The sequence below is a fragment of the Talpa occidentalis genome, unplaced genomic scaffold (genome assembly GCF_014898055.3).
Source record: "Talpa occidentalis isolate TD23 unplaced genomic scaffold, MPIMG_talOcc4v2.1 talOcc4.11, whole genome shotgun sequence".
Taxonomy (NCBI): domain Eukaryota; kingdom Metazoa; phylum Chordata; class Mammalia; order Eulipotyphla; family Talpidae; genus Talpa; species Talpa occidentalis.
In genome coordinates this window covers 61183627-61199932 of record NW_023601104.1, presented here as the reverse complement: position 1 = coordinate 61199932, position 16306 = coordinate 61183627, and the positions used below count along the sequence as shown (strand labels likewise).

Here is a 16306-nt window from a genome sequence, read left to right as displayed (position 1 = left end):
GAAGAATGTCTTTGAAGATGAGGTCAGAAAACTTAAATCCAGAACAATAAATTGTACATCCATCTGAACTTTTGAAGTCCTTTGGTATGATGGTGGGGTCTTGAGGTAGAGAAAAAATATATGTGTGAACCATTGTTGGAAATGTCATAAATAGGAATTGAGCTGAAGGCATTGCTTCAGAAGAACAGATTATATATATAAGAACAGATTATACAGAAGGGTGGAAGTAGCTTCTTAACTTGGTTTACTACAATACTCTTTTTTTTTTCTATCACTTCCCTAATTTAATTCTTAACATTTCCAGTTTTTTGTAGAATGACACTAACAACCATATTTCAGACTAATGATCGCAAGTATAAGATGTCTTTCACAGGACAGAAGATTCCCCTTACATATACACGCTAAAACTGTATTACTACAATACTCTTACTCAGTCTTCCTGCATCCCCTATTTCTTCCTTCCATACTCTTACACGCTTAGCATATTATTCTTAAAGCTGACTTTGGTATTGCTACTCCCTTTCTGTGAAATCTCAAAAATTTTCCTTTACAAAAATATAAAATTAAGAACACTAGGCTGACATTCAGAGCCCTTCATGATTTGGCTCATCACCAGTCTGTTCTTCTAGCACTGTCACCTCTTCATCTAATCTTCACTACAGCCAAATAATAACCAACCTCAGATCCCCATAAACACCCCACAATTCCTTTTTCTTTTTTCATCACTTTTTTCATCTTCTTTATTCATCTTCTTTTTGTTATCTAGAATAGTGGAAGCTGTCTAGAATAATACAGTTCATTATTGCACATCCAGTGCCTACTGGTACTTCAAGGCCCCAGATCAGATTATAGCTGTGTCATGAATAAGTGAATTAACTTTTAAAGTATCTTAATGTTCTTTGCCTTTTTTATGTTATTTTATCTTATTTATTAGTAGGTAATCATATTTGTCAGTAAATAATCATTTAATTCAAAAGAGAACGTTTCGCCTTTTATCATTGAAATTTTTAAAGTGTGTATATATTATGCTTATATTCACAGCCCCATGCAATCATTCGTCATACCATTAGATCTACAAACAGGAATGCCAGAGCTGAGCGGACAGCTTCAGAAATAAATTGTATGTGTTTGATATACATTTTCAATTGGTGGCTTTGGTGGGTTGAGCTGGGTCTTCGTATACTTTGCGTTTTGAAATAGTAAAATATCGGACTAACTGAGGCTATATGTTTTAACTTATCAGAATGCCTCTAAGATAGGAGTTGCTTTGTGCTTTGTAATGGAATTTACTTTGTATATAATCAGTTTTTATTTTCTAATTATGAAAGTAATACACACCTATTGCAGAAAATTTGCAAGAGGAAAAAAATAGAAAATTAACATTGTCCATAATCACATTGCCTAAATACCAACCACAAATAATATTTTGTTGAATTTCCTTCTTGCTTTTCCATGTATATTTTCACATGGCTGAATTTGTACTATATATAAAGCTAACATAGAAGTATTTGCCATGTATTAGCCTATCCTTTCAAAATGTTTTGTGGAATGGTTGTATCCTGTTTCGTTGAGTTGATAGGTTGTAATACAACAGTTTCCTATTACTGGATATTTGGATTGGTTTTGGTTGTTTTAATCGGGTTAACATTATGATGCACTATTTCTAAAATTTGTATTTAAAAGGGGAAATTAATTTTTATTTAGTAAATCACTGAGAGTTAAAAATTTTGTATCAACAGTATTTCTGACTTTAGCCACATTAGTTTAGAAGAACTGATTTGGAAAGAAGTTTTAGGTATGGGTGTATTGACTTACATGCATACTTGTTTCAAAAAAGATTTAAAGTAAAATAAAATAAGATATAAAAATATAAACCACATAGGGAGAGATGATTCATAAAATATTTAGGCTAATTAGAATTATTGCAATGTGTATTTTTTAAAGTATGCATTTACTTGTACCCAAATATTTCTAGCTCTGGTTATAGCTTTGGAAATCTAAGTTGATATGGAAGTAGAATGTGCATCCCTTATCAGTTGTTTCAGTCAGGCCTCTTCATATTTAAGCTTATAATCTTTTTGTTAGTACTCAGATTGCTAATATGTCCTTATGCTTTCTTTTTATATAATCCCAAGTGATTCTCTGCACTACAAATACCTGAAAAAGTAGCAAAGTTGATAATGCATTATAAAGCTGTCTTCATTATTTTATTTGGCTATATAGTGTTCAGTTGATGTAGTCTGTTAATTATCTTATGCAGAGAGCTTTTGGATTTTGTGTCATATTTAGCAAGGCCTTCCTCATTCTAAAATTATCAAAGAATTTTCCTATAGTTTCTTCTTGAGTTTTCAGTTTCATTATTTAAAATATTTAAATTTTTTATTAATAAGATATGTATTTGGTAGAAAGTATGACATATGAATTCAACTTTGGTTTCTTTCTGAATGAATACTCATTGTTTTCAAAGTTATTTATTGGAAACTTAACCTTTTCACTAGTAGATTTGATATGCTACCTGTATTATATACTAAATGCCCACATATATTTTAGGGCCCTTTCTGGAGCTTTTATTCTGTTTCATTAATATGCCCTTTCATATGTTGGTAGCATACTCTCTATTATTATACCTTCATAGTACATCTTAAAATCTGTTAAGATTAATCACCCTATTCCCCTCCACTACCCATATACATACATAGTTGCTATTCTTTTATTATGATATTTGGCTTTGCATTTTCTGCACATAAACTTAAGAAAGAGCTTATCCAGTTTAGAAAAACCTCAGTGTTTTTACTGAGTTTTACTCATTACTTTATTAACTTTGGTATAGCTATCATCTTTATGATATTCTGTCATTTTAACATGATCTAGTACTTCAGAAGTAAGTTCAATACTTTTAGGTCTTTAGGAGAGTACCTATAGTACTAGTATCTTCATAGAGTAAACTCTTATGCTTCAACTACCAGACAGAATAATTGATAAGAGGTGAAGGTCATTTTATTGGTGTTATGTCTTAATTTTCTCAAGTCTTCCTTTATGTGTCTCAGGAGTGTTTACAGCTTTGTTTTTGTTTATTTAACAGACTTTTTAATATACATAGTTACATTGGTTTTTTAAATTTAGCTGGTAATTTACATATAATAAAATGCTTATGTGTACTACATGATGAATTTCTAAATATGAATAGACACAAAACTTCCTCCAGATCAAGATATAAAAAATTAACAGAATTTTTGAAGGCTTCAAGTGCCATCACTTCTATCTTTCTATGTCCTCTTGCATTTCTACTGCCTAGTCTAATCGATGTTCTAAACTGTCACCATGTTTGGTTTTTTTTTTTTTTTAATTTTTTTTTTAATTTTTTTTTTTATAGAGGCATGTTTTATTTATTTATTTTTATTTGTTTGTTTGTTTGTTTTTTTGTTTATACATGCACTGGGTACAGTCAGAAACGCGGGAGGGTGAGAGAATTCACCAGAGCCAGAGTAGGGAGCAGAGCAGGCAGAAGGACCGAAGTACACTGCTGAGGGGAGCAGCAGGCGGCAGGAGAGGTCTGCGCGCCATGTGGGACCCTCCTCCGGTGGCCGGGAAGCAGCTAGGGATCGAACTGGTGCTGCGGAGGCCGCAGGCAGCTTCGCAACCCAGTGCTCAACCGCTGCACCACCGGGGAGGCCCACCATGTTTGGTTTTTACTTGTTCTTGAACTTCAGATAAATGGGATCACACAGTATACTTCCTTTTTGCCTGGTTTCTTTTGCTCAGCATTATTTCTGTGAAAGTTATACATGTTAGTGTAGCAATAGTTCAGTGTTTTCGTTATAATGTACTATTGGGTTATCGAAAAAGTCATGACACATTTTTTTTTTCTTGAAAAACAGAAAAAATACATCATGACTTCTTCTGACAACCCAATATTTCATTGTATGATTATGCTACAATTACAGCCATTGTTTTGTTGATGGGCACTTGATTTGGTTCTAGTTTTTGGCTACTAAGACCATCATAAGAATTCCTAGCATGTATGTTTAGTGGGCATAAATAATTATTATGAATATGGCCTATTCTGTGACCACCAGGGACAAATATATAGTCCAAAAAAATAGGTTTATTGACTCCTTGCTTTGAGGGAGAACACATAGCAGAGGAAATATGAAACGTCTCATTAAACAAATAAAAAGAATAATTAAAGGGTTTTAGAAAAAGTAGGGTTTAGTGAAACTGAAGTGACAACTCAAAGCAAAGTAGGAATATGTATGAAAGGTGAACATCAAGTGTATACTGTAAGAGTATACAGAGACCTGTTTCCTTGGAATCCTAGAATGTTGTATTCAGAAACCCTTTATTTCAAGTATGTGGGTTGGAAATTGATGCTGCTTTTCTGTATCAGTCACTTAGATCTTCCAGGCAAGAATAGAGTTTTTCATTCTAATGCCTATGATTTAATACAGCAAAGTTTCTAAGCATACAGGATTTTAGAGAATAATGTTTATCAGTAGAAAATGAGTTAGAAATGCAGAGGGAGGCAGGTCATCATGTGATTCTTTATATATGTAGCACCTCCTTGGGAGAAATATTGTCTCTTGCTGACTTTGCATTTGAAGTTTGTTCTCTCAGTGTGATGAAGGACAAGGCAGATTACTTTCTCAGTCTGACACAGTCTTACTTATTTTTTTAACTTGTCATCTGAAAAATCACTTAATGATTGAATTCAGTTACTTAGGTAACCAACTGATTATAAGAAATTGGCACCAAAAGTTAAGTGATATCCACAATGAAAGTGAGTACAGCCCCAATAATTTTATGATTTTAGCTGACTCAAAATAAATTTAGCCAGGTAAGGACTAAAGCTGCAAAGAGCAATATTAAGAATAATGATTATCAGTTCATCCATCATTGGACATTTAACCTTGTTTCCATATCTTGGCTATTGTAAATAATAGTGCAGTGAAGATATGGCTGTATTTCTCTCTTTGTATTAGTATATTCATGTTCTTAAGATAAATAATTTTTAATTGTTTGAGAAACCTTCACACAACTTTCCATAGTGACTCTCCATTTTACATTCCCATCAAGAATGTGCAGGATTTCACTTTTCTCCATATCCTCTCTAACACATTTTTTGTTTTGATAGTATCCATTTTAACAGCATGAATGCACTGAGAGGGTATTATGTTCAGTGAAATAACTGACAGAAATACAATACCATATGACTTCTCTCATATATAAAATATAAAGAAACAAAGCAAATGAATAAACAAAATAAAAACAGAAACAGATACAGAAAACATTCTGGTGGTTATCTGAGGGGCAGGAGCTTGGAGGACAGGTGAAAGGCATAAAGGTAGTCATGTATATATGATGCTGGATATAAGGTACACTTTGGTGGTGATCATGATGTAGTGTTTACAGATGTTGACTTACAATACTGCATACCTGAAACTTACGTAATATCATAAACCCGTGTTGTCACAATAAAAATTTATTTTAAACAAATAGATATTCTACAGGCATCACACTGAAAAGTTAATAAGTGTTTGTAAACAATCCAAAATCTTCAACTGGTAAAGAGGGAAATAAATGTAGCTAAGAAAATGAACAACTATAATGTGTACACTAACATATGACAGTCATTATATCCAGTCATCTTGTTTCATGGATCTTAGACAAATGTTCTGTTTCATGCTATTGTTAGCTTGGTCAAACAGGGTATAACTCTTCTTTCTGCAGTCTTTTACTTCTGATAGTTCTTTATCCTCTCCATTTTAAGATGTCCTGCTACAGTCTTTCATTGATTTAAGATTGGCCAGTGACTTTTTAATTGAGAGGCATAAATACAAGGATCAATGTCCTGTTTGCCACTTGTGATAGAATACCTGGCAAAATTCTATTTATTGAGGCTAGAGAACAGTTTTCCAAAAGGCATTTCTCAAGTTTTAAATATTTAGAAAAGGTCATTTCAGAGGAAACACTTCTTGGACATGTTTGCACTTGATCTTAGCCAAAAGGCCGAGAAGCGATATCTTGGACATGTTTGAATATAAAACTGTATGTACTATTTAAGTCTCAACTCTTACTAGCTTGTAGTATTGCAGAGATTGGATTTGGGAGCAGTATTCCCAGATGTGGGGATGCTCAGTTTTCGATTCATCAGGAGAAAGTTAATGTGCTCCTGAGTGAGTTGATCTCACTGTTATTCAGACCAAAACAAACAAAAAAAGCACTTTAGTGAAAAATCCTAAGGATTTCTGAAATTTTACCCAAATTAACTTTGAAAATTCCATGTCCTTTTTGTCTTACTGAGGATTGAGGAGGATAAGGGCAATGGAGACTTTGAGTAATATATATTGTCTTCAAATCCTGCAATTGTAGAGAAGAGAATATGTTTATATAATGAGAGAACTAATAAAATTTCCAAGGTAGGAAATACAAACTTAAGCAATTATTTATTAAAGTTGAGGTATTTTCTTAGAAATAGACATTTAATTTATAACCAAAGCAAAAACCTTTGTTGACAGAAAAACTTGATGAAATTTCATCTGAAGTAATATATCTGTATGTTCTTCTACATCAATATTTTTTTTAAGTAGTCAGTTGCAACCCAACCTATGACATCAACTAGAATTGAAAAGAGAGAAAGAGACAAGCACACAAAATAGAAGTTTTTGAAGTACGTCACTTGGATCCTTAATGGATACTGCATTATGCAAACTTTTGTGGGTCTTTTTTGTTTTGTTTTGTGTTTCAGCAATTAACTCATGTGCCTAGATGCTTTTTTCTTTCTCTTTGTTCTATTTTAGCTTCTTATAAGATGATTTTTTTCATACAATTTGGCATCATTGTTTATTTAGATTTTCTGACCCAGATTTTCTTTTTCCTTCTGGATTCCAGTTACACATTAGACCTCTAGTTGTTTCACAAGTCACTGAGGCTCTGTTCACCCTTTCCCGCATATACACATATAAGGTTTTTGTGTTCCTTGTAATTTAGCAATAGTGTTTGTTGCCTTGACTCACGGTCACAGATCTTTTCTTCTGTAGTGTTCAGTTTGCTCTTTAAGCCCATCTGAGAATTTTATTTTCTGCTACTGTATTTTTAGTGCCTAGACTTTCTTTTATATATAGATATTTTTTATATATACGTATCTACTCCCATACTGTGACTTTTCATCTGCTCACTTACTATGTTTGTCTTTTCTCATAAAACCTTAAAAATATTTATAATAGCTTTTTTAAAAGTCCTTGTGTTCTAATTTCAGTATCAGGTTCATCTCAGTATTTCTATTTAATTTTTTTCAACTGGTTATGTTTTCTATTTTTCTCCTTCTTACCTAGTTTTTTATTGTATATTGGATGTTCTTATGTAACACTGAGTATCTAGATTTTGTCCTCTTTATTTTGAAATATATTTGAAGAGTTAATAAGTCAATTTGATGCTTTCAAGGTTTGTGTTAGGTTTTACTGAGTACTTTTATTAGCAAGGTTTTTCTCTAGTTAAAACTCAGATCTAGTTTTCCTGGTATTGCTTCATCAGAAGAATATGCATATAGATCAAAACATTCTGTTGTCAATAATCTGACATACCTTACATAATCTTGCTTTATTCATTAGCATCTTAGTATTCAACAGAAGACTTTCAAGAAAACCTCTTCATATATTTCTGGACCTCCTTTTTTATCCACATTTCTCATTTTTGGTACTCTGCCTATAAAATTCTCACTGTCTACATAGCCCCGAATTCCAGCCTTTATTTCTGCACTCAGTGAGACTGTTACTCTCTCCTTGGGCTCCCCTTTCTTGAGTCCTGGTTTGGAAAACACTATTAGACAGAAAGCTGGGATAAATATGGATCTTACCACCATTTATATTCCAAACCTCAAGGGTTATGACCCTGCGGTACCCTTACCTATTGCTCCAAAATAATACTTCTTATCATTTGTACACACACACACACACACATATACACACACACACACACACACTCTTGTGTTGCATATATATAGTCATTTATAGCAAAAGGGTAAGTCCTGTTCATTATTTCATTGCAACTAGAACCTGCATCATCTTTGGAATAAATGGACGACTGCCCGGATTTCTTTAAAATGAAACCAAACAGTTTGAGGTCCAGTCTACCATATAGAACAATATTGGAGACTCTAGAATTCTGTGCTATAAGTCATGATAGAGTAATTTCAGACTAGTCATAAGTATTTTTTTAAAGAAGTACTTACCTTACATGTTAAAATATCTTAAATGTTTATGGTATTATTGATAAAAATCTCTCATTTTCAATCATGATAATAGTATTTTGGGATGAAGTTGATATTTTGCTATATCTTTAATCAGATTTATGATACTAATTTTCTCTAGGAATTTAAGTCCTAAAATGAGCTAAATATATATAATTCTTATTATTTAAAATGGTAACTTCTTTATTTTCTATATTTGTACCTTTTAAAATTCATCTCTGGGTCTGATTGTCATTATTTTTATTTTGTGACCATAAAAACCAATTTTAACTAGTTTTTGTTTCAAATGTGTGAAGTGGTTCTTCAGGAATCATAGTAGTGGTTCTTGAATTAAGATTTTTTAGAGTTATGTTAAAAGATAAGTCATTAATGAACGAGAATTTTATTTTAGATTATTTTTCATTTAGATTATTTTGTGGAATGCTTTCCACTCATTGAAAATTTTATAACTTAATATTTTTGTTTAATGTAATAAATTATGTACTTACTTTGTATTAATTTATAAATCTTGCTTACTTTGTAAATGTTTTAGGGGTAAGAACAACTGGATACTTTTTTAGTATTTTAAAAGACTACTTCCTTGCCAAGATTGTATTTCAGAATCTTGCATCTCTAATGATGCAAATGAGAGTATTTTAAAATGAGATTTTTTCAGGTCTTTTAGTCACATTAGATTTTTGAATTTCAAAATTCTATGTATTTTATGACTAGATATTAAACCATCCTGTTCTCCTTTAGAACATTTCATATAAAAAAAAGTTACTCCGAATATTTGCAATTAGAAATCAGTCTATCTAAATAAAAACATATTCAGCAAAACATGATATGGTATTTCTGAATATCATTTAATTTGACAAATATTTGTTCTTTTTTGGCTCATCTATGCCATAACGTTATAGCCTAAATTAGCTCAAAACATAGTCTTCAACCTCAATAGATAAAATCTTTTAAAGTGTTTTCTTAGTCATTTACTTTTAATATTTTTTTGTTTAATTTCCTGACTCCGTCCAAGAATTATGTAGAGATGTTAGGAAAGTACCAAATTGTTACTTTCTTTTGGTAAGCATAATAAAGGGATATTATTGGAAGAAAAATAAATAAGAGATTTTATCTTTTTTTCTTTCTTCACTTCTCTTTCCCTTCCCTCTTCACCACAGTATGTATGATTCTCATTACATTTCCAAGATAACTCTTTAAAGTTTATAAATATCATTTATGTATTTTGCAGTTGACAAATTACAATTTGAACCTCCTCTGAGAAAAGAAACCGAAGCACGGGATGAAATGGTAGGAATTGTGACTTTTAAGGTATTTTACAGTTTAAAATTTGAGAAAAAAGATCAGTGTACTTTCATGAACAGAGTAATATACGCTTTTAAAGCATTAATTCTGATACCGTATTTCACACATTCAAGTTTTAAAAAGCTTATAGGTAGGTTTGTTTTGAATATAATACAATATAGTTACCATTTTAACCATTTTTCACTTCTGAGTCTTTTGAAGAATTTCCTTGAAGTTAATAAATATATGGAATTTATGCTTAGCTTTAAACTCATGATCTTTTTTCGTATCAGTTCTGTTAAGTTCATAGTAAACTTTACATTACCTAGCAATTTTTAAAGGTATTTTATTGTTATGTAATTTTTTCTTAACCATTGCTCTTATTTTGACATTGCTATTTAGATAACCCTAAGAAGTGATAAATAGAACATAACTAGAGTCATCTTAGCATCATTTTATTTGTAAGCTTTTGTAAAAGTATAGGGTCATTGTCTCCTGTTAATGAAGCTCTTCATACTTAACATTTAGATATAGAGCTCTTCTTATTGTATACTGCTGTGTAATAAATCCTCAGTTTCCATGCTAGTAGAAAAAAATAGCACCAATAAATTAACGAGAATTTAATAACATAATTACCCATACTTATAGAGTTGTGATGCAAATGAAAGTATTTTTTGTCTCTTGTTTTGGAATGTACTAACATATTAGTGAAGAAGGCTTGCAACATTTGAATCTATATTTAGTATGCTTATGGAATTTTTTAATTTTGTCTACTGATAATGAATCATTGACTCAAATATGTCAAGTGACAACAGTTCTAACTGGAAAATTAAAATGTTAAGTAAAAGCCAATATAATTAACAATAATCACATGGAATAGTTTCTTGAATCAAATGAGGTGCTATAATGTTAACATTTTAAACTTTGTTTTCTATTTTCACAGGGAATGTCATCAGAACCAAACTTTGTATTACAATGGAATCCTTTTGTTGATGGTGCAAATACTGGCAAGTAAGTTGTTTTCTAATTTAATGACTACATTTTACTTGATTATATAAGAGCAGTATTGAGAAGGGGGAAATGATTTATTCTAATAATTTTAATTTTCGTCCTTAACAATGTTATACTGTGCATTTATCAGTGTAAAACTTCTAACTCTAAACCTAGGATTGGCAAACTGTGGCCTGTGCTAAATCTAATCTACTCTATTTTTTGTATAGCACATGAGCTAGTATGGTATTTACATTTCTTAATGGTTGGGGAAAAAATCAAAAGAAGAGTAATAATTTGTTATATGTGAAAATTATGTGAAGTTTAAAATGTCAATGTCCATAAATGAAAATTTGTTGGAATACAACCATATTCATTAGTGTATATGTTATCTATGGTTGCATTCACACTACAGCAAAAGAGTTGCGTTAGTCATGCCCACTGAATGGGTTACATAGTCAACAATACTGTCAGGCCCTTTATAGGAAAAGTTTGCCAATTCACGAAAAAGAATACAATCTTTGGGACTGGAACCTAAGAATCTAGAAAAATTCCAATTGATTGCAGTGATTGTTAATAAATATATGGAATCAGTGGACTAAATCATTGATTCTAAAACTTTAATGTGCCTGGAGGACCACATGGATAACCTGAAGACCTTGTTTAAATGCAGATTTTATTCATTTATGAAAGTTTCCAGATAATTCCTGTGTTGCTGATCTGTGGATCATACTTGGAATAGCAAAGGTTTTGATGATATAGCCACTTGAATCTGTGATTCACTGTGGGTTCCAACTCTAAAATTTGATATTTCTACTGCTAAGTATAATTTAGTTTTTATTACGTATAAAATGTAGAGAAGCATAACCATAAAGTAAAAAGGACATTGTATTCACTTATAAGATCTTTACATTATAGTCATGCTACTGCAATTTGATAGAATAAGTTCTTAGGTCTTCCAGTAGGTTTAAAAAAAAAATGCTTCTATTCTGATCTTTTTGTCTTTTACATTCCTGAATATATACATTTTAATGCGCATTGAAATCTTTGTTTTATGTTATGTCCATTTATTATCATCTAAATTTCATTTTTCTCATTGTATTAGATCAACCTCAAAACGTGCAGTACCACCTCCCTTACCTCCTAAGGTGAGCTGCTTAAAGATTTTGAACAATAAATCCTTGTTTCAATAATAAAATAATTACATTTGGAAAAAATTTTACTTGTACTAACATTGGTTTACAACACTGTATTTGATTTAGGGGAATAGGTCCACACCTCCTCAGATGTCTGTTACCACACTACCCCATCATCAAGGCACCCATAGTCCTTTACCCTGAACCACTGACCCCCTTCCTGCTTTGTTCTCACTTTCACCCTTTCTCCCCCATTAGTAGCTTCATTTCTGTAGTCATTTGTAGGATTTGTTTTGGTTTAACTTTGTCAGTTCCTTTGGTTTTTGTCTCTATATTGCACATATGAGTGAAATCATACAACATTTATCTTTCTCTTTCTGACTTATTTCACTTAACATAATTCCCTCTAGTTTCATCATGTTTTCACAGAGGCAAGATTTCATCTTTTTTTATAGTTCAGCATTATTCTGTCTTGTATATATACACCACATCTCCTAAATCCACTCTTCTGTTACTACCCTACAATTTAGGTTGTTTCTGTAATTTGGCTACTATAGATAGTGCTATAAAGAACATAGGATTGTATACATCCCTTAAAATTAGTGATTTTATATTCTTTGGGTAGATGGCTGGAAGTGGAATTGCTGAATCATATGGTAAATCTATTTTTCAATCTTTTGAGAAATCTTTATCATGTTTCCAAAGGGGGTGGGCCAATCTACATTCCTACCAACAGTATACCAAGGTTCCTTTTTTTCCGCATCTTCACCATCATTTGTTGTTTGTTTCTGGGTTTTTCTATATGATTGACTGTCACTTGGAGTGAAGTAGTATTTCATTTTGATGTTCATTTACATTTCTCTCATGATAAGTGTAGATGAACATTTTTTCATGTGCCTGTTGAACATCTATATGTCTTCTTTGGAGAAATGTCTATTTAGCTCTTCTGGCTATTTTTTTTTTAAAGATTTATTTATTTAGTTATTTAATACAAGCACTGGGTACAGTCAGAAGTGCGGGAGGGTGAGAGAATTCACCAGAGCAGAGTGGGAAACAGTACAGACAGACCGATGATACACTGCTGAGGGGAGCAGCAGGCGGCAGGAAAGGTCTGTGCACCATGTGGGACCCTTGCCCCATGGCCAGGGATTGAACCGGCGCTGCAGAGGCTGCGGGCAGCCTTGCAGCCCAGGGCTCAACCGCTGCGCCACTGGGGAGGCCCGCTTCTGGCTATTTTTTGAGTGGGTTCTTTGTTTTCTTTTTATTGAGTTGTATTTCTTTGTATATCTTGGATATTGACCCCTTAGCAGATATCACAAATATTTTTTGTCTTTTTGTTTTAAGGATAGTTTCCTTTACTATACAGAAGCTTTTTAATTTTATGAAGTCCCATTCATTTTCATCTTTGTTTTCCTTGGCATTGGAGTCAAGTTCCCCACAACATCACTGAAGCCAGTATTGTGGAGTATTTTGCCTGTTTCTACTATGTGTTTTATGATTTCCAAGCTAACATACAAGTCTTTCATTCATTTTGAGTTAATATTTTGTGCATAGTGTGAGGAGTGGTCTAGTTTGATTTTTTTCTGCATGTAGCTGTCCAGTTTGCTCCTTATTTTCTCCATTTATTGAAAACTCTCCTTTCTCCGGGGTATACTGTTGGCTCCTGTGTCATAGATTAACTGTGCATATAACTGTGAGTTTATTTCTGATTCTCAATTCTATTCCATTGGTCTATGTGTCTGTTTTTAGTCCAATACCATACTGTTTTTGATCACGAATGTTTTGTAGTGTAGTTTGAAGTCTAGGAGTGTGATACCTCCATTCCTCTTTTTTGTCAAGATTACTTTAGCTGTTTGGGGCCTTTTGTGATTCCATATAAATTTTAGTTATGTTTGCTCTATTTCTTTAACGAATTCCACTGAAACACTGATAGGATTAGACTTAAATTATATGTTGTTTTGGGTAAGATGGGCGTTTTAACAATGTTCATTCTTCTGATCTATGAACAAAAAAAATCTGTCCATTTCCTTCTGTCTTCTGTTTATTTTAACAGTGTCTTATAATTTTCATTAAATATGTCTCTCACCTACTTTGTTAGTTTATTCCTAGGTATTTAATACTTTTTGATGCTATTGTAACGTGATTGCTTTCTTGATTTCTTTCTCCTTTAGTTCATTATTTGCATATAGGAATGCAACAGACTTTTATATGTTGCCATTTTACTGATTTATTGCCTCTAATAGTTTTCTTGTCAAGTCTTTAGGGTTTTCTATATCTATATATACGTGTAGTGTGAGAAAGAGAGAGAATCTGAAAAATAGTGATAGTTTTAATTTTTCTTTTCCAATTTGAATTCCTTTTATAGCTATCTTTTTGCAAAATTGCCGTTGCTAGGACTCCCATAATGTGTTGAACAGTAGTGGTAATAGAGGACATCCCTGTCATATACCTCATCTTAGAGGAAAAGCTTTCAGTTTCTCACTATTGAGTATAATGCTCGCTGGGGCCTTGGCATATCTATGGCCTTTATTATGTAGAAATATGTTCCTTTACTAGGTAAATTTTTTCTTTTTAAAAAGATTTGTTTTAATTTGTTAAGAGGTCAGATAAATACCATTTTCTTCAAAAAGAGAGTATGAAGATTTAAAATACATGTTAAATATTTCATGAGAAACATAGTATTTAAATAGGTATTAGGAAAGGCAAAAATTGGGTATTATTTAATAAGAAAATACTTTACTACACAGAGGGGAGATAAAGAGTTCATCAATAATCACGACTTATTACAATATGACATTTCAATGGAGATATACTTCATTAAGTCATTTTTCTTGCTTGTTTCTAGTTACTAAATATTTTGTGGATGTTTACGTAATTCTGTTGGCTATAAATTTTTGTCAGTTTTGAGTTAGGTTTGATAAAAACATCACATGGCAAGTCCATATTTGTGTTAGTAACTCAGCTCTTACTTATTTTGCTTAGTTAGCCCAGTAAAGTAGACTAGATAGAAGGAAAAAAATGCATATTCTCTACCCCCTTAATTCATTGATGCCTGCTGGTAGTGGAATGTTACAGATTTTTATCCAAATTTATAGAAGTACTTTTTTGTCTTACTATCACTAGCCAAGAATAAACAGTTACCCTGAAGACAGCCTTCCAGATGAAGAAAAATCATCGACTATAAAACGTTGCCCTGAATCAGACAACAGAATTCCCCAAGTTCTCAGAAGACAGAGTAGCCCAAGTTGTGTTCCTGTAGCAGAGACTTCCTGTATTGGTGTGGCTAGCAGTATCAGCAGTCCTGGAGTGCATACAACTAGATACTGTGATCTGGGTAAATAAATCAAATCGAAAATTGAACAGAAGGCCATTTTATTCCTATTTTTAAAAATATCTTTTTTTCCTCAGTCAGTCTTATTGCTAGTTAGAACTTTGTGAAATTTCTTTAAAATTCCATAGGGATGGGGCTATAGATTCAGTGCAATTCAATCTTTATCAGATCCCTTACTAAATATAAGATTTAGAAAGATGAATGGGTGTTCCTGCTCTCCAGAAGTTCAGAGTCTGTGGCAGAAGTTATACCTAAGTACAGATAACATTCAACAAGACAGCTTTCTATAAGTATCCCCTGTAGTAATTAACTGTATGTAATAGAAGATGAAAAATTTCTGAAGGAGGTAAGGATAGGGAAGGATGGGCTCTTGCAAAGTATTAAAGGGTATGGTGGAACTGGTTCTGGCAGGTTGTCTTGTAGAACAAGAAGGGATAAACAAATGCACTGAAGCATTAAAATCTAAATTAAGTTGAAGTACAGTTAATGAAGGACTATAAGCCTTTGAAGGATAAATACTGGAAGATAAGATTAAAAATGTAGATTGATTTTCAATTATGCAAGGTCTTGAATATCAGTATAAGTAGATCAGATTTCATTTTACTTACCATATGGAAAGACATTTGTTATTTACATGGATTAAAAGTGCAACTAAAGATGCAATGCTCTATCTACAAAATCTAGAGAGAGGCACCAAAATTGCATTATCTCATCTGACTGTAGAGAATATTTCCCAGTAAAGGATCACCCAAGTAGAAAACAAGGATTGGGGTAAAGGGGAAATTACTTTTCAAGAAATACTTATTTCTATGATCATTCAGCTGTTAACCATGATTCTCTTTAGGAAATGGTGATGGAATTTCAAAACTAATTAGTGAAAATACAGAAGGATCGGCACAGGCACCACAGTTACCACGAAAAAAGGACAAACGAGATTTCCCTGTAGGTATAACAGGCATTTGGTGACTATTGTAATGAATACTATAATTGTCATGTAAAGAGCATAATCCCAAATGTGTAAAGAGTTTTCTTTGAGACTTAAGAAATCTTACGGTATTAAATTTTTTTTTTTTCCTACAGAAACCTGCCATTAATGGCCTTCCACCCACCCCAAAAGTGCTGGTAAGGTATCTTTTTATGTGAACCACTTGCTATATTTTTATCATCCTTAGAAACAGCAGTAGATTGGTCATTTGCTAACAAGTATCATTTACTCTACTTTGAATGAATATTGTTTAGAATTTGGAGTTTTGTTTTTTATAAATGCTGGCATTTGGATTCTCACATTAACCTACAAAGGCCTATTTAATTTTAATGATAATA

General features: G+C 32.3%; 1 protein-coding gene across 1 annotated transcript in view; it reads left to right on the top strand.

Moving 5' to 3' along the window:
• Nucleotides 1-16306, top strand: part of MAP4K5 (mitogen-activated protein kinase kinase kinase kinase 5) — a 95336-nt gene that overhangs the window by 54197 nt on the left and 24833 nt on the right. Inside the window, exons 14-20 of the mRNA XM_037503300.2 lie at nt 1042-1120; nt 9474-9532; nt 10470-10537; nt 11622-11664; nt 14776-14986; nt 15828-15925; nt 16064-16105. Coding sequence (XP_037359197.1) covers nt 1042-1120; nt 9474-9532; nt 10470-10537; nt 11622-11664; nt 14776-14986; nt 15828-15925; nt 16064-16105 — 600 coding nt within the window. The remainder of the gene's footprint in view (nt 1-1041; nt 1121-9473; nt 9533-10469; nt 10538-11621; nt 11665-14775; nt 14987-15827; nt 15926-16063; nt 16106-16306) is intronic.